The sequence below is a fragment of the Lithobates pipiens genome, unplaced genomic scaffold, assembly GCF_037356315.1.
Source record: "Lithobates pipiens isolate NorthernLeopardFrog02 unplaced genomic scaffold, aLitPip1_a1.2 Scaffold_8, whole genome shotgun sequence".
Taxonomy (NCBI): Eukaryota; Metazoa; Chordata; class Amphibia; order Anura; family Ranidae; genus Lithobates; species Lithobates pipiens.
The window spans coordinates 148,089,752-148,112,799 of NW_027507903.1; the positions used below are offsets into that span (position 1 = coordinate 148,089,752).

The 23,048-nt window shown below is 37.5% G+C and overlaps 1 protein-coding gene across 1 annotated transcript; it reads right to left on the reverse strand.

Moving 5' to 3' along the window:
* Window positions 1-256: 256 nt before the first annotated feature.
* Window positions 257-22,122, reverse strand: LOC143962974 (carboxypeptidase A2-like). The gene is made up of 11 exons (XM_077472499.1): window positions 21,986-22,122; window positions 13,876-13,957; window positions 12,679-12,813; window positions 12,477-12,575; window positions 11,519-11,620; window positions 10,883-10,981; window positions 9,619-9,729; window positions 8,616-8,706; window positions 7,878-8,077; window positions 4,527-4,611; window positions 257-507 (listed from the first exon to the last, which is right to left on the reverse strand). The coding sequence occupies exons 1-11, from the start codon at window positions 22,048-22,050 to the stop codon at window positions 320-322; spliced, it is 1,257 nt and encodes a 418-aa protein (XP_077328625.1). The 5' UTR covers window positions 22,051-22,122; the 3' UTR covers window positions 257-319.
* Between the last annotated feature and the right edge of the window lie 926 nt (window positions 22,123-23,048).

The window sequence follows — 23,048 nt, forward strand, 5'->3', positions numbered from 1 at the left end:
CACTATGTTTGAGGTAAATGCCCAGGTGTTCACCCACAAAGAAATCTATGCTAATATAAAAAAGGTATAGAGGCACTCATAGGTCTTGCAGATGAGATCCAGCAGCAGAATAATCCAGCTCAGTCCATCTTTGCTTGAGAACGATGGACTGAGCTTCATTAAAACAAAAAACACAATAAAAATGGAATAAAATTGGATTTGTACTGTCTAACATTTATATATATATAAAGAGATAAACAAAATACAGACAAAAAGGTTTTGTACATGAACTTTATTACTACCTAAATACTATGACAGACAATTATAAACTTTGCCTTTTTTAATAAGGGTTATCACGAATATGCTCCAGAATCTTTTTAAGACCCAGATAGGTCTCCTGTGCAGTTGGTAGGATCTGAGTAGCTGGAAGCAAGAAGCCATAGCGTCCTGTATCTCTCAACTCAAAGGCAAATGAATACTTAATTCCAATATCATAGGTCCAGTCAATACTTCCTCCACTAGCTTGATCTGAAGAAAAAAAAAAAATTCAGAGCAAAATTTGTTTTGTTACACTCAACATACTCAAACAGCAAGGAGGTCCATGAGGATCTTAATATGAAAAATAGTAAAAACAAAATCACAAACAAGCTTTTATTTAGTTGCCCTCCTAAAGCTGGTAAAAGTTGTTTTTGATTTTGCTATATTGGTTATTGTACATAACTATGCTCTACCTATGTTATTCATTATTTTAACTATACATTGACAACATTAACTTAGATAATGCCTGTAAATTCTCAACACGTTGTAATACAAAAGAAAACTAGTTCATCCGATCAAGTTCTATATTTTCTTGGCAAATCTAGAATTGAATTCTGTTGCTTATCAAGAGCATTCATGCCAAGCAGCATTATCAATTTATAGTCTGACTTGCCTTAGATTTTATGTACATTTTTACAACTATGTATTAAAGTGTATCTAAATTCAAAAACAAAAATTTAATCTATTGTGATTTGCTATTTTTAGATTTGGTGACTGCATTCATTTTTTTTTCAGGCCCTTGTTTGTTTATTTTTACCAGGCGATCATGCCAGTAACACAGCTCCCATTCTAGGGCGACAACGTTCATTAAAGCGGAGGTCCACCCTAAAGTGGACCTTCCGCTCATCGGAACCCTCCCCCCCTCCGGTGCCACAAACGGCACCTTTCAGGGGGGAGGGGGGTGCAGTTACCTGGATAATCCAGGTAACTGCACCCACTTCCGGGATAGCTCTCTGCGGAAAGGGGCGTAACTTACGCCCCTTTCCGCAAGTGCCCGCCCCTTCCCGCAAGTGCCCCGCTGCCTGCTGGGAAACACACAGATCCCAGAGGCAGCGGGGAGCGTCCTTATTGCGCAGCGCGATTCGCGCATGCGCAGTAGGGAACCGGGAAATGAAGCGAAAGGCTCCATTTCCTGATTCCCATACCCAAGATGGCGGCGGCAGGACCCGACAGGTGACCTAGAGATCGGCTTCGGGTGCCGACATCGCGGGCGCGCTGGACAGGTAAGTGTCACTATTTTAAAAGTCAGCAGCTGCAGTATTTGTAGCTGCTGGCTTTAAAAAAAAAAAAAACGCGGAGTCCCGGTGGACTCCCGCTTTATTTGTACTGTATCTATGGAGGAGCAGTGTTGTCATCTTAGTCTGTTTTCCTGATTTAGACTGCAAACACCTCCCACTCTTCTCATTTCCATTACACTAAGGGCAAATGCTTTGTTGTTCACAGAAGCTGAGAGAGGCCACAGGAAGTTACAAGGACACTGAATCTCTGAGAGATATTTTTCTTACCCTTAGTCTAAAAAAAAAAAAAAAAAAAAAAAATGCTGCCACTACATCTAGGGACTTGCAAGCTGCGATATAGTTAAATGTTGTTCTTGAAAACAATGCCAATAACCACTGCGCTAAACCAAATAAATATATGTGCCAACATTTTTTTTTTTTTTTGATAAAGATAAAAATATGTACTGTATTTAAATATATATATATTATTATTATTAGTGTAATAAGTTGACTGACATGTGTTCCACACCAAAGCATATGTATAAACAAATAGTACAATGCAAACCCTAAATCATCTCAACATTCCATAAAATAACATAAAGCAATCTTATAAGTATGATCATAAATATATAAAAATCAATCCCACAGTACTGAATTCATATAGTGAGTGAATAATAAATAAGTAATTGCTGTAAAAAAATCATTCCCACGACAATCAATTCAAAGTGAATACAAAAATAAATAAATAATTGGATACAATAATAGATGTAAAATACATAAATCATGTAAATGTTTGCCAATGTTATGTGCAAACCGCAAAAATAAAGTGCATCTAAAACATGCAAGCTTTAGCTTAAATGCATTTGCAGATTGTGTTTTTTTTTTTGTGACAAAATGTGTCAGTGAGGTGTAACCACGTTGCGTCATCACGCCCACAAGTCTGTGAGTGTCCATTTTAAGGTATCTGTCCTGGATGTCCATGCTTAAGGAAGAAACTGCATCTGTATTTTAAACTTGCAATTTTATCCAGTGCACTGGAATATAAAGTGCACTTTTGCGAGTAACAATTTTTCTTAGCTAATAAAAGATCAAAGTATTTGACATACTACACAGTGGTATTTTTTATTTTTTATATTAATTTCTGAGTGGGAAGGCTTTATCACTGGAGTGGAGAGAGACCTGTTCCATTTACACTTGGAATATTGCTGTAGTGATTCACACAAAAATCCATTCAGGCTATGTTTGTCCTTACCGCTATTGGTGTTTTTTTGTGAGGTAAGAGGCAGCGTGAACAGGTGGTGGAGCACATTTTTCTGCACATGCATTTCAACGTAATCACGCATGTTTTAGATGCACTTTATTTTTGTGGTTTGCACATAATATTGGCAGACTTTTTCATGATGTATATCTTTTACATCAATGATTGTATTCACTTATGAATTTATTATTGTACTAACTTATGTATGTATTATTGTATTCATTTTATGAATTGAGTACTGAGAGATTGATTTTTTTTTTACAGCAATTATTGTATTTACTTATTATTTATTATTCATTCACTGTATGAATTGAGTACTGTCGGATTGATTTTTACATATTTATGATCACTTATATGAATTGTGTATACGGTCACCACTCATAAGATTGTTTTATGTTTTTTATGGAATGTTGAGATGATTTAGGGTTGAGCTGCACTTGTTTATACATATACATGTTCTTGGGTTTAGCTATACTTTACTTGTGTGAACCAGAAAGGTTGTAGAATGCAGATAATAAATACATCTGGAGAGAAAATTATAAATCAGACATGTCCAAAGTCCAGCCCACTGGACCAATTGCGGCCTGCATTCCGGTTTAATGCAGCCCCCTTGGTAATTTGGATATATACCGTATTTATTGGCACTGCCTCAGAGGGGACAGGGATGGGGTGGGACAAGTGCCATCAGATTACATACAGAATTTCTAAAGTCTAAAGTGAAGGTGCTTGTTATATGCCTGTGCCTGTTATACGCAAATAAATATGGTAGATCCAAATAACACGCCCCAAGCTCATCTTTAGTCCTGAGAGGTGGTCTGGGATTTATTGGGGCCAAAAAAGATATATTTATATATATTTATATTTATATCCAAATAACACACCCAAGCTCATCTCTTCACCACACACATCCACAAAGGCAAGAGAATTCTTGTTGGGCAGTGTATTAGTGCTCGGACAAACACACTTAGACCGAATTTTAATGGTTCAAAGAATGTCAGGAAAAATGGTCGTCCCTCACGCATGTTCACTTCATCAAATCTGGCCCTCTTTGGAAAAAGTTTAGACACCCATGACATAAACACTATTAAACACTATTATTTCTATCCTGCCTGTAGTTTGCATGTTCTCCTTGTGCCTGCGTGGGTTTCCTCCGGGTACTCTGGTTTCCTCCAAAACTCCAAAGACATGCTGGTAGGTTAATTGGCTTCTGTCTAAATTGGCCCTAATATATGAATGTGAGTTAGGGACCTTAAATTGTAAACTCCTTGAGAGTAGGGACCAATGGGAATGTACAATGTAAATGTATAAATTGACAGCACTATATAAGTTCCTTAAATAATAATAATAATAATAATTTCTAATTTTTAATCACAGGCACCAGCATCAAAATGTATTGCCTGCTGACATGCAGCACAATCAATCTAAGGTTGTGCCAATTTGTTAGAGATAGACTATTGAAAGCATTCTATAGGTTAAATTGCACAAGTATACTTGCACAGTGCTGGAAAGCATAGCTTGGAGTATCAAAAAAACTAATGCGATTTTACGATTTTCAATTTTTTTTGTTTTCTTCTGCCAAAGTAGCATTTTTATGTTGTTTATGTTGGCAATGTAAGGGTAAAAGTAATACACACTAACATCCAGAGAAAGTGGTTACATTCAATTATATTCATCCAGATGAAGGCATCCATGCATAGTCCTGTGCCTAAATTAGATCTAAAGATGGGTAAAGTAATGACAGAAATTTGACTTACAGATAGTGGAGCAGATTGTTCCAACTCTGTACTGGGTGCCATAGAGAGAGCTCAATGCGCTAGCAGCAGCTTTACCAACTGTGTTCTGGAAAGAGTAAAACATATTCAATTAAAGTTCATTCATGTACGCTAAGATCACCTCTGCAACAGCCATTCAGTCTGCTCATTTCATAAGCTAGGACTAACAGATTTTTTGGGGAAAGGTTAAAAATGCAAAACAATTCAGTAGACATATACCTCACATCACTTTCAAATACTGAAGGCATTATTAACCTTAGACGTCTATCCATGAAACCTTGCCTGCTCCACCCAACCACTATAATGATATTTGTATTATTACTGTATAGACATATATATACATACACTTTAACTACTTGCCAGCCTCCCTATAGCAGATTTACTGCTACAGAGCAGCCGTGCTGTGCAGAATCACGTATATATACATGATCCTGCACTTTCGGGTAGGCAGCGCATCGCTTCTGCTGTGATTTGTCACCACAGAAGATGATCAGCGTGTGCCGGTCAGTGGACGTACGCCGCCACCAGCTGATCTCCAAGGAGAAACAAGGCAGAGCTTCGTCCTGACAGGGGGGAAGTGATAAACTTTCTTTCCCTGCAAAGCAGGGAATACATTCCATCACTTCCCTTTGTAAAAGCACCACACATAATGTACACAAACACTGGATAGGAACACATTTTAACGCTTTGATTGCCCTAGCTGTTTAATCCCTTCCCAGTCAATGTCATTAGCACAGCGCATATTTTCAGCACTGATCACTGTATTAGTCACTGTTTCCCACAAACTGTCACAAGTGTCAGAATGTCTGCTGCAATTTCGCAGTCCCACTATAAGTCGCTGATTGCCACCATTACTAGTTAAGAAAAGAATTTAAATTCCAGTTTATATCCCATAGTTTGTAAACGCTATAACTTTTGTATAAACCAATCAATATATGCTTATTGGGATTTTTGTCTTACCATAAATATGTAGCAGAATACAAAATTCCAGTATATATCCCACAGTTTGTCATATCAAAAAATATGTAGCAGAATATATATTGGCCTAACTTAGTGAAAAAAATTGATTTTTTCAAAAAAATTATTGGATATGTTTTTTTAGCAGAAAGTAAAAAAAATTTTTTTTTTTTTCAAAATTGACGATCTTTTTTTGTTTATAGCGCAAAAAATAAAAAAACTCAATGATGATCAAATACCACCAAAAAAAGCACTATTTGTTGGAAAAAATTACATACACTTTATTTGGGTACATCGCTGCATGAGCACGCAATTATAAGTTACCCACTTCAGCCCCAGAAGATTTTACCCCCTTCCTGACCAGAGCACTTTTTGTGATTCAGCACTGCGTCAACTTAACTGACAATTGCGCAGTCGTGCCACGCTGCACCCAAAAAAATTGACATCCTTTTTTACCCATAAATATAACTTTGTTTTGGTGGTATTTGATCACCTCTGCATTTTTTTTTTTTTGCGCTATAAACAAAAAAGAGTGACAATTTTGAAAAAAAAAACGCAATATTTTTTACTTTTTTCTATAATAATATCCTCCAAATATATATATTAAAAAAACGATCTTTTTCCTCAGTTTAGGCCGATATGTATTCTACATATTTTTGGTAAACAAAATAACAATAAGCATATATTGATTGGTTTGCTCAAAAGTTATAGCATCTACAAAATAGGGGATAGTTTTATGACATTTTTATTATTCATTTTTTTTTTTACTAGTAATGGCAGAGATCTGCGATTTTTATCAGGACTGCGACATTATGGCGGACACATCAGACACTTTTGACACATTTTTGGGACCATTGGCATTTATACAGCGATCAGTGTTATAAAAATGCACTGATTACTGCAAAGATGTCACTGGCAGGGGAGGGGCTAACACTAGGGGGCGATCAAGGGTTAATTGTGTTCACTAGTGTGTGTTCTAACTGAAGTGGGGAGGGAACTGTGTAGGGGAGGTGACAGATCACTATTCATACTCTGTATGAACAATCGATCAGTCTCTTCTCCCCTCAGAGAAGCAGAAACTGTGTGTTACCCCTAGTGGCCACAGGGCGAAGTGATGTAACATAACATCGTTTTGCCCAGCCGTCATTCTGCCACAGTAAAACTGCAGCGGCTGGTCGGCAAGTGATTAAAGTAATGCAGTGCCGTATCGGAAAAAATGGCCTGGTAATGAAGGGGGGCGTAAATCTTCTGGAGGCCAAGTGATATCAGTATAGTCATTGTCGATGTCACATAGCCAGATATAAAATATCAGTTTACAAAAACAAGGGAATCTGCTGAGGAGAGATAATATTCACTAGACTGTTGTGAGATGCAGCGTTTTACCACAGAAATGTGAAATTATGATTTAAAGTACTCATTCTAAGCTATTGTTATATATAGTGCAGAGGAACTGGCACTTAAAAAAAGCAGAGGTTAAAAGACCTAAAAGGCTGCTTGGCCATGTGACAAGAACGGGAGAAAGAATCTTGAAGAGGTTGTCTTAAAACAAATCCAGGAGAAAAAAGAAGCAGAGCAAGGCAAAAATAGACATTGATTATTGATCTGCAAGAGGACCTAAGACAGCTGAAAGCCAGAATCTATTGATTGAGAGTGATGGATAGTGTGGAATGGATAGGAGGTCAGGAATCTTCAAGGGTTATAGTGCCAAAGAGAGAGAAAGAGAGGTTTTCCTCATTAATATACTATATAATATATTTTTTATTAACTACTGAATAAAGAACACTATTCTCTTATTATTATATTATATATTATTATATCCTAAAAAGTTGTTTTTATTGATATTGTGCTAATTTTTTAAATCATTTTAATATAAGTGAGCCATGTGAAATTGACCATAATCAAATTACTACTCTACATTTAGCCATGTGACATTCACAATATTCTTACATCTTACAGTGAATATTAGTATTTAGTAAAAATGGAAACCTATTTATTATAAAAACTGTTCCATTGTAGCCTTTAAGTCAGATAATCTGTAAAAAGTGAACCTAAACTTCTTACTGTAACTTTTTGATGGGGAAATACACCTACTTATTGAAAGACCAGGGCTTAAATAGTTAGGTGGAACTCCAGGCAAAGTCCTGCTTGGTGAATTTTACCCCATCCATCTTAGAGTCCTGACAGGAAGTGAGGATAAGTCTCCCCAGTGGAGAATAAGAAATAAAAAACTAAACAGAATTTTCATCACAACCTGCATTCTGTATGTACACTATCTAATTCCATTGCTCAAGCCAATAGGACTGACTACTATGAATGAATATTGTATGCAGTGCAATGTTATTATGTGTTTTGAATCTTAGACTTTGACAGACTTACCAGCTCGGTGTAGTGAGCAGGATTGGTGCACTTGTATCCGTAAGGGAAAAGCAGAAGCTGAGAGTAGCTGTGGATGCTTATAAATCCTTTGATTTTGCCATGACTCCTAATGAAGTTGGCAATAGACTTTACTTCCACCTCTGATTCCGCACTGGGTCCATAATATGCATCAGAACAGGGGTTAGAGTCGGATCCTGGCCCTACATTAAAAAGATAGTTTAATATTTCTGTTACTGCTGCATGCATGAGGTTTGAATTTCCAGACCACACATAATCCATTTAGCTTTGGCTCTCAAACAATTCAGTTTAACTGACTGAAGAAAACATACATTTATGTATTTATCTCTGCTTTAGATCTGACATGCTAATTATTGGTTGTAGATTAAGGACATTACATAACTTATCAAATGCCAAGGTTTTACTTACAGTAGTCATGTGAAACATTTGTAAAAAAAAATTGATGATAATATCTATACTTCCATTATCATTTTTCAGGTTGTATATAATTGGTATTATAGTTCTTTGAACATATTGCGAAGTGTGTTTGAGTATTTGAGAATTGCCCATATTAAGTAATATTGCACACCCTTCTGTTTTGTTTTTATCCTCTCTAAAACATGAAATCACTAGTGTAAACAACAATTTTTGAAAACCATCTTTTAATATTTTGGTGTGTTGGTGGTTGGAAGTAGTGAATGGAATGTAAATATAATCCATGATTTGTAAAGTTGTAGTTACCTCCAAAGCCGGCATTCCAGTTTCTGTTGGGGTCAACACCTGCACATGAGCTGCCTTTATTGACGGAGCGGGTTTTGCGCCACATACGGTTCTAAAAAAAAAAAATAGTAACAGGTTTCATACTAATATCTTGTTGATTTGTGGTCAGCAGATGAAGCTCTAATTTCCCTTTCACATATCTGTCTGAGGCTGCTGATCAGTCTATGGCAAAAAGCCTGTTGTTTACAAAGCTCTGTAACTAAAACGGCAACTACACACAGAACTGAAAAACAAATTAAAGTGACAAATCTCTTACTAGACAGCTCAGTCTGAAGCTTCAATTAGACAATGCTAGCCACAAGACATGCTCTTGCATTGTCTCTTTAGTTATCCCATAGTGCTCTGAAAATGCTTCTCTCATGTATTAAATGTTTATTTCTAAAACAGAGACTGTGTACGCAAAGTAAACATACAGATAACTCAGAAACTAAAAAAAAAAAAATGACCCCAAACCATTACATTTCAACAATAAGAAAAGGTTTATTTTTAATACAGCCATAGCTAATATTTACATGGCTATATGGTATGGTTAGTTAGGTTGAAAGGGATACAAAGTTCAACCAATAGAAGACTAAATAAATATATAAAAAAATAAGGCATGAGAAATAAGAATAAGTTGGGTCTAAGTAATAAACCTAAAAATTCCACATGAAGCTTCCTACCCAATCAGCCTAACCTGCAATATTATTATACTTAGAAATGTCCCCCTTGTCATTTTACAACATATATATTCCTGATATACATCCAGCTTCTTTTGAAAGGAAACTAGTGGAAACAGCCTTAATTTATCTCACTGAAGATTACTACATTTATGTTTGTACTGTTACAGCAAATTAAAAACTATTATTTTATGCTTTCTTTTCATATCAGCTTTAGAATACTTAGAAATAGACTACATTTGGTATTATTATGTTGGATTGAACTTGACACCACACAGGAAATTTCATTAATATTAGATACTTACTGATGAGTGAGAGAAGGCATATCCATCAGGATTGGTGACAACCATAAGGAAGACATCATAATTATTCAACAAAGAGGTAACAGATGCGTCCTTTCCATAGTCAGTAGCAAGCTTTAAAAAATCAAATCAAATATTGCTGTAAATAAATGTACCTTTAAAACAGGAAAGTATTTTCAGGGAGTTACTATCTGTGCCTTTACATTTTTTTAAGTATTTTGATTTACTTAAAGGGGTTGTAAAATCTATTTTTTTAAAACAACAAACATGCTATACTAACCTTCTCTGTGCAAGGGTGCTCCTGGCTCCTCCCTACATCGAGTGCCCCCACGGAAAAGCGCTTTCCCTGGAGGCCCTCAACACTTGAGCAGGCACCTTCCCGTGTTTGTCCATTGACACAGACAGCAGGACTCAGCCCCTCCTCCTAGACTTCTGTATCATTAGATTTGATTGACAGCAGAGGGAGCCAATGGCTCTTGCTGCTATCAATCTATCCAATGAGGAGCAGAGACACCAGTTGGAGCTGGTGTGCTTGTCCCCATTGCTGGAAAGATCAGGCTCACGGTAAGTAAAAGGGGGCTCTGGGGATTGCTGCAGCAAAGGAGGTTTTTCACCTTAATGCATAGAATGCATAAGGGGAAAAACCTCAATGATTTACAACCCCTTTAACATAATTTTACAATTTTTTACCAGTTGATCGAAGTACTAGGAGGTTTACAAAGACAAAAAAATTGAAAGTTTACCAAATGATATAAATATTTGAGTATATAAACCCAACATTTCATATCCCTGATATGTGCCTGCTGTACCATGTACTTGCACGAGAAAGTATCCTGTTCTCTTTGTATTGCTTCCTTTGTGTGAAATCCCTGGTGTCCTTCTGCTTTCCTCAAAAACTGACTGCAGTAGGCACGAGAGCACAGTGTGGTCAGTTCTCTAAGAAGCAAGGATCTTCTGGGAAGGTTAGTGTGCTGCTGTTTCTCCTCCCCAGCTCGTATGCTGCTGAGAACAGAGGGGATGTGATCACTTATAAGAAAGGGGGAAAAAAGGTATTTATAATGTTTTTTTTTATATGTATATACAAAACAAATGTTTTGCCCTTCATTTCTATTTTAAACTGAAATTGTTGTTTTACAATGCAAGGTTTTACAATCACTTTAATTGCTACGGTTCTTCATATACGTGTTATTTTAAGGGTTCTCACTGTTATTGGATTGTGTGAAGCATAGCAATATTTGGTACTTTCCATTATGCAGATTGCAGTTACCTTATGTGCGGTCCACAGGGCAGTAGCTTGCGTAACCCACTCACGTGCATGAATACCAGCATCTATCCAAATGCCAGGACGACCGGCTCCAGTGCTGAACTGTAAGCAGAATATTATATTTTTATCATTTTTGAACCTATCATTAAAGTCATGTGATGAATATTTAACTTTTTTAGATCTCACCATTTACATTTTAAACTTACAATCCCCGATACAAGGCAGGATTTTCAAAAGCAAAAGTAGAACAGAATGGTGGTATTTGAAACTACAGTAAATAATGTGCCAAAAATAAATTTATATTTTTTGTATTTTTTTTGCATAATTTGCAGTAAAAAATGTGATTGTAACACCTGTTTTGTACTGCGGTTGTAAAAATAGTTGCTTTAATTATACACAAAATGTGAATGAAGGTAGGCTTAATATATTTTAACTAAATAAACAAATCTGTTGGCAGTTTGGAGGTCAAAAAATAATTTATTTTCCTCGAAAACGTAACCCTGTTATGTGCTTTGCTATTAAATATGTACTACACAGAGCTTACATCTACTACAGCTATACAAAATGTTTAAGTCATCCTAAAAATATGATATTATTATCTATATCATACTGTATCTCATGCATTATTAGAAGAATCACCTTAAGAACATTGAGGGGGCGCCCTTCGTATGAGTTACCAATCTGTTGTTTACTAACAAGTGATCTGTAATCTGCTATAATGAGGTCAAGGGCACTGTTTATCTAAAATAAAAAAGACAAAATAGATTATGAAAAAAGCATTGCTCCATACATTTAAAGAATATAATACGCCATTCAATTTTCATCACAGCTGCACACATACTGTATACTACGTTCAAAAGAAAATAGACCTAAAGTATATCTCAATCCAAAAAATGTTTTGTTTGCATTTTAGATAGCGTAGGGAAAGAATTTTTTATTTTTTTTTTGCTGCCTGGGTGTCCCATTCAATAGATTTTTCCTCACTTACTGTCTTGGGGCAACACAATAAAATAAACATCCCCTTTTAGACAAATGTCACTATTGGAGGATTCCTACTTTTTTCCTGTTCTAGTGACAAACTCAAAATGTTGGATTTTCCTTAACTTTAAGATCTGGTGACAGTGGCCACCAGCGACAGCAAAGAGCAAAGACAGCAATAAAATCCCAATATGGGGTTGGCATTAGATATAATTTAATTAGAGTTTATCAATAAAACTTGAAAAAAGTTATATTTGATCATAAATGATTTTGTTTGCCATAGACTGTTGTAAAGTGAGAAATATCTGACCTGTGCATAGAAATGGCAAATAATAAGGCAACTTTTCCTGCAGTTTGCATGTTAAATAATTTTTAGATACCAGCAATGAATGGAAAACCAGATCAAATTAGTGATTTGTTGGGCAGCATTATTTTTATTTTGTGTAGAGCATACAGTAAAATTAGGGAAATGTGTGCAAATGATATGTAACCAATTTGTGGATGGACCATTATAGTTATTTACTGCTAGTAGCATAGTATGGATAATATGCTGCTGGACACCATGCACAGAAGGTTATGGATCACTAGATTGTGAAATTTAATAGATTTGATTTCTTACAATATCCAAGTTGTAATAAGCGCCAAAATTAAAAGAGCCAGAGTTGCGTGCTGTTCTTTCATTGCTTTCCATTTCTTCTTTCTCTTTGTTGATCACTTCCTACAAGAAATATGTATCAATCAATAACTAGAAAAAGCAAATCCAGTAATTATGTTCAAATATCTTATAACCGTTATGAACATGTCAAGTTCAAGTAACTTACCTGAAGGTCTTCTATCATGATGGAGTAGTCAATGCTGTTATATTCCAGATAAGCCTTCACAGACTGAAGACTTGTGAAGGGAACTCGGACATCAACTGGAATATCAGGCTTAGCAGGTTCAGTCCAGAAGTCAAGCTTTCAAATGTAAAAAGGGACTTGTTATGCATATTACCAATCAGGGTATCTAATACAAGGTTAAGTTACTACAAAGTGAAAAATACATGAGTAATGGACATGTATCACTAGTGGTACATAAAGTATGCTTTTTCTGCATGGTACATGTAATGGCTTGGCAGTTGCAATTTTGGGGATTAGTGTCTTAATTAGATGCTGGATCCCATGTAAGCAGGGTGTGTCTGTATTAAAATTAAGATGTGTGCAGACTTGCTAGAATGTGCAAGGATGCATATAGCCATAGTATAGTGAAAACAGGCTTTAGTAAGGTGCTCTAACACACTCCAAGAATAGCAGGAATAGTTTAGTTAGTTGGTGGAGACTGGCAGCTAAACAAGCTAAGGAAAAGTACCAGTGATCAGGAGCAGGCTAAGAATAGTATCTGGGCAGAGATGGTACCATAAAACAGAACAGAATACAATAGAATAAATTGGAATAATAGTATGAAGTCTAGTCGGAAGCTATTGCCGACAGCAACCAGAGCCAAATGCTTACATTTTAGCAAAGCCTTAATTTTATTTGCTTTTTCTGTGATTGAAAAACTCTTGAAGCAGTAGCAAAAGATTTCAATAGAACTGTCGGCTCCCAAAGAAATATAAAGCAAAGCAGGTCAAACAGAACCTTAGAAAAGGCCTTAGAATAGCAAACAACTCTACACAGTCAAGGTAAATTTAAAAAACTTACAGGAAAGTACAATTGCGTTTCTACTGCAAGTTTACTGTGAAAATACACAGCCCATCTATATGAGCCCTATGGCAGGAGTGATGTTGATACGTTTCCTAAAAGTCTTTCCTAACAGGCAGGAAAGATGAACAGCATACATTGTTATTGTGGCTGCAGCATCTCCGGTAGACCATATCCGTTTTTGTGCAAGTAAAGAACAAGGGGTTGAAAGACTGGATTCAATTCATACAAAAAAAGCAACTTTTCTCAGTCTAATCCTAATATTTTTTGAGGAAAATGTTTTACTTTTATATATGTGTTAAAATACATTTTTTGCATACAATATGCTAATGTTTGTACCTGCAGATGTGTCAAAGATTGTAAATCTTGCAGCAGACTGATTTGCTCATTGTTATTTGCCTTGATTCGCAGCACCTGCTCTCTGCAGAAGAGAAATTTACAAAGTTTACTATGCATGACCAAAATGCTACTGTATCTTGTTTGCTCAAAAGTGTAATTTAGAAATATGTTCCAATGCATCCATCTGTGCCACTATGTCAAAATCACTTTCAACTCACAGTATAAAGCAATAGGTCACATGTAAAATCAACACAATAAACAGTGGTGGCTAACAGCGCGGCACTAAGAACCCCCCGCACTCGTCTGCCTGTTGGTCCAGCACTTAGCTGGATAGATAGATCCAGATAGATGGGGGTGTCATCCAGCATGGTGGGGTGCAGGCAGCAACTCCAGGTTAGCTGGTGTGAGGTCCGGGAAGCGTCTCCAGGCTGGCGGTGCGGGGTTGGGCAGCGGCTCCCAGCTGGTGGGTGTGGGGTCCCTGCAGCACCTCCAGGCTAGCGGGTGCAGGGTACGGGCAGCGGCTTCAGGCTGGCAGGTGCGGGGTCTGGGCAGAGGCTCTAGGCTAGTGGGGTCTGGGCAGCGGCTCCAGGCTGGTGGGTGCAGGGTCCGGGCAGTGGCTCCAGGCTAGCGGGTGCAGAGTCCGGGCAGCAGCTGCAGACTGGCAGGTGCAGGGTCTGGGCAGCGGCTCCAAGCTAGCAGGCTTCCTTTCTATCTCCAGCGGCTTCCCCCCTGGCTCTACATCAGGTGTCCAATATAAACATCTAGTGTTTTGGCCAATCGGAAAACAGGTCTCACATCTGCTTACTGATTGTCGGGAAGAAGATTTAGTGTGAAAATAGCAAAAATTCATTAAGTATCGTCGCACATCTGGGTGGGATCGGGACGCAGTGCTCTGCACCCTGAGCCCACCCTTTTTTGAAGCCTATTAGAAGCTTTGGCTCTAATCATGTGCTTCAGAAAACACACACCCCTCCCATCCCCGCCATAGGAATTCATGGGCTTGGTGTCCCGAAAGGAATCAGGCACATGGATAGCGAGAGCAGAGGCGGTGTTAGAGGGGGCGGCACACGTCGCCCACAATGCATGGGCCGCCACTGCAACACAATTTACAATTAGTAGTATGTGTCCCTTGTACTAATGCCTCTTCTTTTTTGAGAAATCCTCTTCCATCCATATCCCCCTACCACTCCACCACCATAATCTTCTGGTCTGGTGGTGGTGGTGGTTAATAGAACTAATTGGTTGTCAGAGGCTCTCATCAAGAGAGCCCGACTATGCCTACCTTTATCACCCAGCACTGCTATTCATAATAGCTGTACAGCTTCTGTGAATGAAACGTGATCTATGAATGGAGTATGGGTAGATTACTCCTATACTTTAGCATACATTAAAATATGTTGTCATAGAAATGCTTTGTTTCCAGGGCTCTACAAAAGATAGTGAGTGAGTGTATGTGCTTGTAATTTGCCTGCCTAACAGACTACCCTCCCCTGTTCTCTCCCTTTTCAACAAAAGTGCCTGCATATCAGATTTTTATATGGGGAGAGTTCCCTCCTGCTGATTGACTGCTGAAGGCAGGAAGGCTACTTCCACAGTCAGAATGGACAATAGGATGATAAGGAGGTTTATTGCTTCAAAAATTACACTCTATATCATCTATTATCCATAAATATGAGTGAGATCTGCTCATCCATTGAGAGTGATGTGCCGTGATCCTAACTCCAGCACATATGCACAGGAGTGACGTCATATCGGCTCGGCCATTGAAATGGCTAGAGACCGCAAACCCAGAAGGAAAACCAGGTGAAACTGGAATCCTGTCAGCAGGGACACTAGCTGTTGGAGATATCTGTTTTATAAGTAAGTGAGTCACAATGTGCTGGTTTGCGTTTTTTTACAGTTTACTACTGCTATAACTACTTGCCATCTGCCCACAGTACTTTCACTGCAAGTGGGCAGCAACTACAAGCTCAGCGATGTACTGGTATGTCACTGAGCACATGAGCAATGGCACGACCCCTGGGGGACGCAGTGGTGTGATCCCATGACTGCTGTTTCCACTGGATCACAGTGCTTAGTACCTGACCATTTGTGACAGCTAAAGCTATTGCTTATAACAGTAATCATCACTGGTATAAGCAATAATAAAAAAAAAAAAATTGAATACATTTTTTTTACCTACTATCACCTGATTAGTGCCACACAAGTCATATAACAAATAGGCTATTCTAGAGGTGGAACGTGTTGGAAATTGATCTACCAACATCCTTTAAGAAAACAAACTCTATGTGCACATAAAAACAACAAAAACCCCTAATGAAATTTGGAGGCAGACTAATATATGAAACTGTATTAAAAATATATAGTTTTATTAGACAAATTCATAAAAAAGAGGACGTTAGTCCTAGTCTTGGCTTTGACCCTGTTCTTTTGTCATTAGGGATCATGACTATGAGAGTCCTATATTATTGTTTTTGTTTTCAGTTATACATCTTTGCTGGCTGGCAATGACAGGGGCTTTTTGTCCCAATAGGGGTCATTGTGTATGAACTTCAGGGCACTTTGTGGATCTGGTGCCTCTTGTGGAAGACCCCCATGTGGTCATCCCATCAAGCAGATATCTTTGTAATTTTACCAATCATATGTGTTTCTATGATTGACTTCTGTAATTATGCATAGCAGCTCATGTTTTGCAAGATACAATTTTATATATGTATAATGAAGCTATATTTCCTATGTAACTAATGTTCATTATGTATCTTTGTTTTAGAAGCTAAAACACTAAGTATGTATCCTCTGAGGAAGGACTACAAGTCTGAAACATGTTGGGTTACATGACAGTCAGGAATTTCAACTGCGCTCACAATTACAAAAATCTAAAAAAATATATCTAAAACTTATAACAAAATAATATGTATACACTATAACTAGTCAAAAATTATAATACAAAAAACCCAACTAAGTGAATAATAAAAATATACTCTATAACGCATACAATAATCAAGTGTACAAAAAATATATATATATAAAGTGCTCAAAAATTATATATAAGCAACAGTTCCTCATAAAGACATAGTAATGAGCATACAGTGGTAAAGTGCACAGAATTTTTGTGAACAATCAGAAATATTATGAATAGAGTGCTCAAAAATTATATATAAGAAAACAGTTCTTCATCAAGATGTAATCGTGGCCATACCAGTCCAATAATCATAAGTGTTTCTTCTCAAGAAATCCTATGCGGGTGCAAGAGAGAGAATTCCCTTCACCAACACCGTGCTGTACGTTTCGCCATATGTGGCATCGTCTGGGGCCCATGAATGATCCAACCACGTGAAAACGAGGTGATGTCCCTGTGTGATGACCCCTAAAATTTCTGATATCAAATGCCTTTCTGATTCTGGGATTTGGTAAGCACGCATTTTTACCATTTATGAGCATGGTGTTGGTGAAGGAAATTCTCTCTCTTGCACCCGCATAGGATTTCTTGTGAAGAAACACTTATGATTATTGGACTGTTATGCCTACGATTACATCTTAATCTTTTCTTATATATAATTTTTGAGCACTCTATTCATAATATTTCTGATTGTTCACAAAAATTCTGTGCACTTTACCACTGTATGCTCATTACTACGTCTTTATGAGGAACTGTTGCTTATATATAATTTTTGAGCACTTTATATATATATATTTTTTGTACACTTGATTATTGTATGAGTTATAGAGTATATTTTTATTATTCAGTTAGTTGGGTTTTTGTATTATAATTTTTGACTAGTTATAGTGTATACATATTATTTTGTTATAAGTTTTAGATATATTTCTTTAGATTTTTGTAATTGTGAGCGCGGTTGAAATTCCTGACTTATATGCTTTATAGGTGTGTATCACATCGTATCAATCGCAGCCTTTAGATATTTAGATTGATTGTTGAGAGATTTCTTTAGCGCAGTATTTTTTCCCAAATTTGGGTTACATCACAACTGTTCATTGGAGCGAGTTGGAATTGAACATGGGTAGCCCTATGGTTGTGTCTGATATGTGCAGGTATAAATGTCATATGATGATATGTCAATACATGTATGCACATTTGATGTAATGTCTTTTTACTAGGACTAATGTTCCCTTTTTTACGAATTTGCTTAATAAAAATGGAAAATTTACTATCAAATGCTTACCATAATTTTCATTTCCTGATTCACTCCATGGCAGCATACATTTGGGTAGCCCCCCCCTCGCCCCTAGCCCACTCCCATACATTTTTAGGCTGAGCCAGAGGCCGTGGTCTGTAAGTAGCCTACTCATGACTCTGGGCGGGAAAATTACAGTAAGTATTTGATAGTAAATTTTCAGTTTTCCTGACAGACTTCCAAGGCAGCATACATTTGAGAACTAACTAGCCCAAAAAAACAATGGTGGGATGTCAGAAAAGTAAGGTTTCAATCATAGCCAACAGAAACCCTATGGATAGATATTAACAGCATAAGGAAGTTAGCTACACCCCACAAAGAGCCAGAACAGCTTTAATGGAAGACATGTCATCCTCCTACCAATATTCCTGGCACCTTTTCACTTGGAGCCCAAGAAGTCTACACACTCCTGGAATGGTGACTGACGGCTTCCGTAGTCCGTAGCCCCGCTGATTCTGTGTGAAAAATATGTCCTAAAACTATGAGCAAAGCTGCAGCTTGAGAACATGCTCAAAGTATCTGAATATCCATGGCATTGAACCAGTTATTCTTGGTGGTCCTGCATATAGGAGGAACAAATTATTTGTTCTCATAGAATGCCGAAGCAACCTCAGATTGTCACCCAGTATGGATATAAACACTACCCATACTGGGCAGAAAGCCGCAAGGATCCCTCTCAGCACAAGGTCCTGATCCCGGCAAACATCCTGACTGAGGAAAAAGAACCCATAAAAAGGCTTCCTTTGTGACAGACTTTACTCAAAACTGGACTGAAAGAGATTCCATCCTTTTTTAACATAAGTGGAGTTACTCCCTAGCAACCCGCATTGGCGTCTGGTCCCTTCTAGTGACCTCAAGCCAAACATACTCATGTATCCTGGCATCTGCAGGGCGACCTGGATCCCAGAGGTAGGCACACCATCATGCTGGGCACACTTTAGAGGTCACCCGCTGTTAGCAAGGCATCTGACCTGGCACTGCTTGCCATTGGCAGAGCTTCCCTTATTGCAGGTGTCAATCTTCTGTGCATGTGTGCCATTCACCACCCTGCTGTTAGCCAGGCATTTGGTGAGTCCTGGAGCCATCCTGGAACTTCTGGATACCACAGGATGCTCCCAATATCTGCTGTCCCGCCTGAGACCTGGTCACCACATCTTCCAAAAAGGTAGGAAACTTCATAGGAAATAGTTATATGAGGGAGAAGGACAGAAAAGGAATGGTGCCTCTGGCTAACCAAAGGCATGCTGCCATAGAATCTGTCAGGAAACTATATATTTTGAATACAGTTTCATATATTAGTTTGGCTCCAAAGTCCATGAGGGGTTTTTCTTAGACATGTGCGGTTCGTTTCTTACAGATCGAAAATTCGTACATTTAGAAACATCCGAAATACGAAATTTCTATGCTTCCGAATTGTATACGAAATACAAAATTTCATTGATGAATTTCCCATCCAAATTCCATTACAACAGAAATGTCACTGGTGTTTTGTTGACCAATCAGAGGTTTTCTTCTGCCGCTGAGTGAGGGTTGGGAAAATTACCTTTTTTAATATGGGAGTGGGAGACTGGTGCTGGTAGTTGATGGGAGATTCAGAATCGGACAAAATAAGAATGTTCATTTATATTGTTTTATTATTGTCATAATAATTATGATTATTTGTTAGGATGAAGTTAAAAACCCAGGAAGTCAGCACAGCACAGGGACGGTGGGAGCCCCTCATAATGAACACAGCAGGGGTACAGCTGTCGGAGGAAGTCAGAACAGGGATGGTGGGAGCCCCTCATAATGAGCACAGCAGGGGTACAGCCCCAGGAGGAAGTCAGCACAGGGATGGTGGGAGCCCCTCATAATGTGCACAGTAAGGGTACAGCCCCAGGAGGAAGTCAGCACAGCACAGCACAGGGATGGTGTGAGCCCCTCATAATGAGCATAATGATTCAACGACTGCCATATTGAGAAAGGTATTTTTGCTTTTTAAATTCATCATAATGAACGTTTGTAATTGTTACAAAAAGTTAACGAACCTAATGAAAATTCGCATTTCGTACAAATCCTAATTGAATTTTGGACACAAATTATGAAATACAAATTAACGGATAATACGAAACGGAACCGAACGAAACTAATTTATTGATGGTGCACATCTCTAGTTTTTGTTGCACTATGCGCACATACAGTTTGTATGCAAGTCAGATGATGCTGTACTGCACTGGTGACAATATGTAAAAAAAGATTTAAACAAAAACAAATTTGAATCCATTTTTTAATTTTCAAAAATATTGTGATAAAAAAAATAACAACTTCAAAAAACTTGCCATGCCTTTAACCAAATCACCAAAAAAGGGGTCATTTGGAGGATATTGCACTGTCCTGCCATTGTAAGGCCTCAAGAAATTGGGCCATCAGTACATCAGGATTGATCAATTTTCAAATATATATACACCATAGTTTGTAGACTCTATAACTTTCATACAGACTAAATAATATACACTGATTTGGGTTATTTTCATCAAAGAAATGCATCAGACTACATATCGGCCTAAATTTATGAAGAAAGATTTTTAGTTTTTGTTATAACAAAAACTACAAAAAATATGTTTTTTCAGAATTTTCAGTATTTTTTGGTTTATATAGCAAAAGTTAAAAAAAAAACGCAGTGGTGACTAAATACCACCAAAAGAAATCTCTATTTGTGTGAATAAATAATAAAAATTTAATTTGCGTACAGTGTTACATGGCCGAGCAATTGGCAGTTAAAGTAGCACAGTGCTTTTATAGAAACAAAATGCCCTGGTCATAAGGGGGTAAATCCCTGCAGTGGATAAGTAGTTGAAAGATAAAATAAAAAGTAGCCTTTTTGCAATGTTCACTTTCACTCCAGAGCTCTCTCCATCGCCAACACTATTCAACCCATTTCCTCTGTGCCCAGACTGTCCTAGATTCACCTCCCTGTCACTCTGCATTCTTTAGTTATCAGCTTGCTCCTTCTCAACACAACAACTGATTGGTTCTTTCTGTTGCTTCTTCCTCTCACATTTTAACCCGTCTCTACAGGGAATGAAAGAGGCTAATACCTGGTCAGTTTCAGGTACTTATATGACTATGCTAAAAAAAAACATTTTGGGCTTATTTACAGATCTGTGCATCGGCCAAGTTTTCCTGCTTCTTAAAAGGAACCTTTACTATGAAGAAAATAGGCAGAGTAATGCTCTATAGTAGATACAGTAACATACCCTTTCCTACCTTTACAGAATTCCCCTGCTATATGGGGATTAGTGTCTGTCCCAACCTATGTGACAGTGTGAGGGCCTGCTCATTTGTCTTTCAGTTTGTCTGGTGTGGGCAGAAACATACACAGCGGCAGTTAAAGTTTGAGTGTTTTTTTCACATCAATGCGTATTAATGCAGTTGGATTATCTTCAGCTGTGGTTTCTGGCAGGAATATTTTCCATTGTGTCATCTGTGAGATCTGTTTTATTGGCTTGACCTCATAAAGAGGGTAGATATCTCAGAATATTATATTGAAATGTATGTCTAGTCTACTTTAAAATGTATCACTCTTTACTATAATACTCAGTACTTCAATAATCTATGCAATACTTTAGCTTTACTTGGCTAATAAAGGTTTTTCTACTATAATCTGCCTGGGAACCCTTAGTAAAAACTGTTTAAAAGAATAAAACCAATTGCTAAAAGTTTTTCAAATGTTGTCTTTGACATTCTGACATCTACAAGCATTACGGCTAAAATCTGGTTGATTGTTGTGTGTAACAGACTTTGTGAGATTTGTTATCGGAAACTTCTTCAAGACTAATCTCGTACCTACCTATGTCTATTAAATTCTACAAAATACAAACATTTTTAAATATCAGCTTGGCAGGAGAAATATCCACTCTGCTATCTAGCATACTTACCCTATAAATGTCTCCTTAGATAGAACGCCTGCCACCAGGGCAGTGAGGAGCAGAAGAAGTTTCATGGTGGAAGCTGAGAACAGTGTGGAGTAAGGGACGAGTATTTATGTGAAGTAGAATGGAAAGCAATACGTGCCTCAGAGTGAGAAGCTACAGATGGTTTACTTATCTCAAGGCCACTGATATAAGGCTTATTACTTTATCAGACTTGTATAGTTAAAACTAAAAATATTATTTTTTGACACCAGTAAAACTTGTTAACAAACTGAAGTCTACAATCTAGTTATGTAAAACAATCAACATTATACCAATTTACAAAGCTTATCTTCCATTCAGGAAACATGTGAAGGTTAAACAAAGGTTTCAGCTAAATTGGTAAACTATATGTTTGAATCCAAAGAGCCATATGGAGAAATTCCTCTATGAAATGCTATTACTCAGGGCGCACTTTATGCTGTACTTTTCGTACTCGCATTGACCACCAAGCCTGAGGCATTGTTTACTCCCACTGACAGTGGGGAAATTTCAAACCCTACTGGCCACAGTCCGGCCTAACATCTAAAGAATAGTAAACCAGCTCTTTGTTTAGAAAGTTTGCAGACCCCTGTACTAGTACATAGCATGTTGCTTAGTTAGCTCATCTGATAGGGAGGTATTTGTTCCATCTGAATAGCAATCAATCACTACGCTAAGGAGTGTTTTTATTTGAAAAAATTGCATAGTTATTCATCCACTGCAACTCCATGTAAATTCCTTCTGTGTGAATGGGGCAAAATCAAATGTTCTCTGGCTATATTATTTTGCAATTTTTATGTATGAATTTCAAAAATCCTGTAATAAAGCTACCAGATTGCAATGATGAGCATACTCATTACCTATGATAATCATTGCCATTTAAATGTCGTAATGCAATATTTTCTGTATTTACACATTCAAATTGCAGAGAATATAGCCAGAAAACAGAAAGAAAAAATGTACATACAGTTTCAATGAAAGAACAGCCATGCAAATTTTCTTTTCAGGATGGTGGGAAAAACTAAACTGTGAAATTATCAGACTGCCC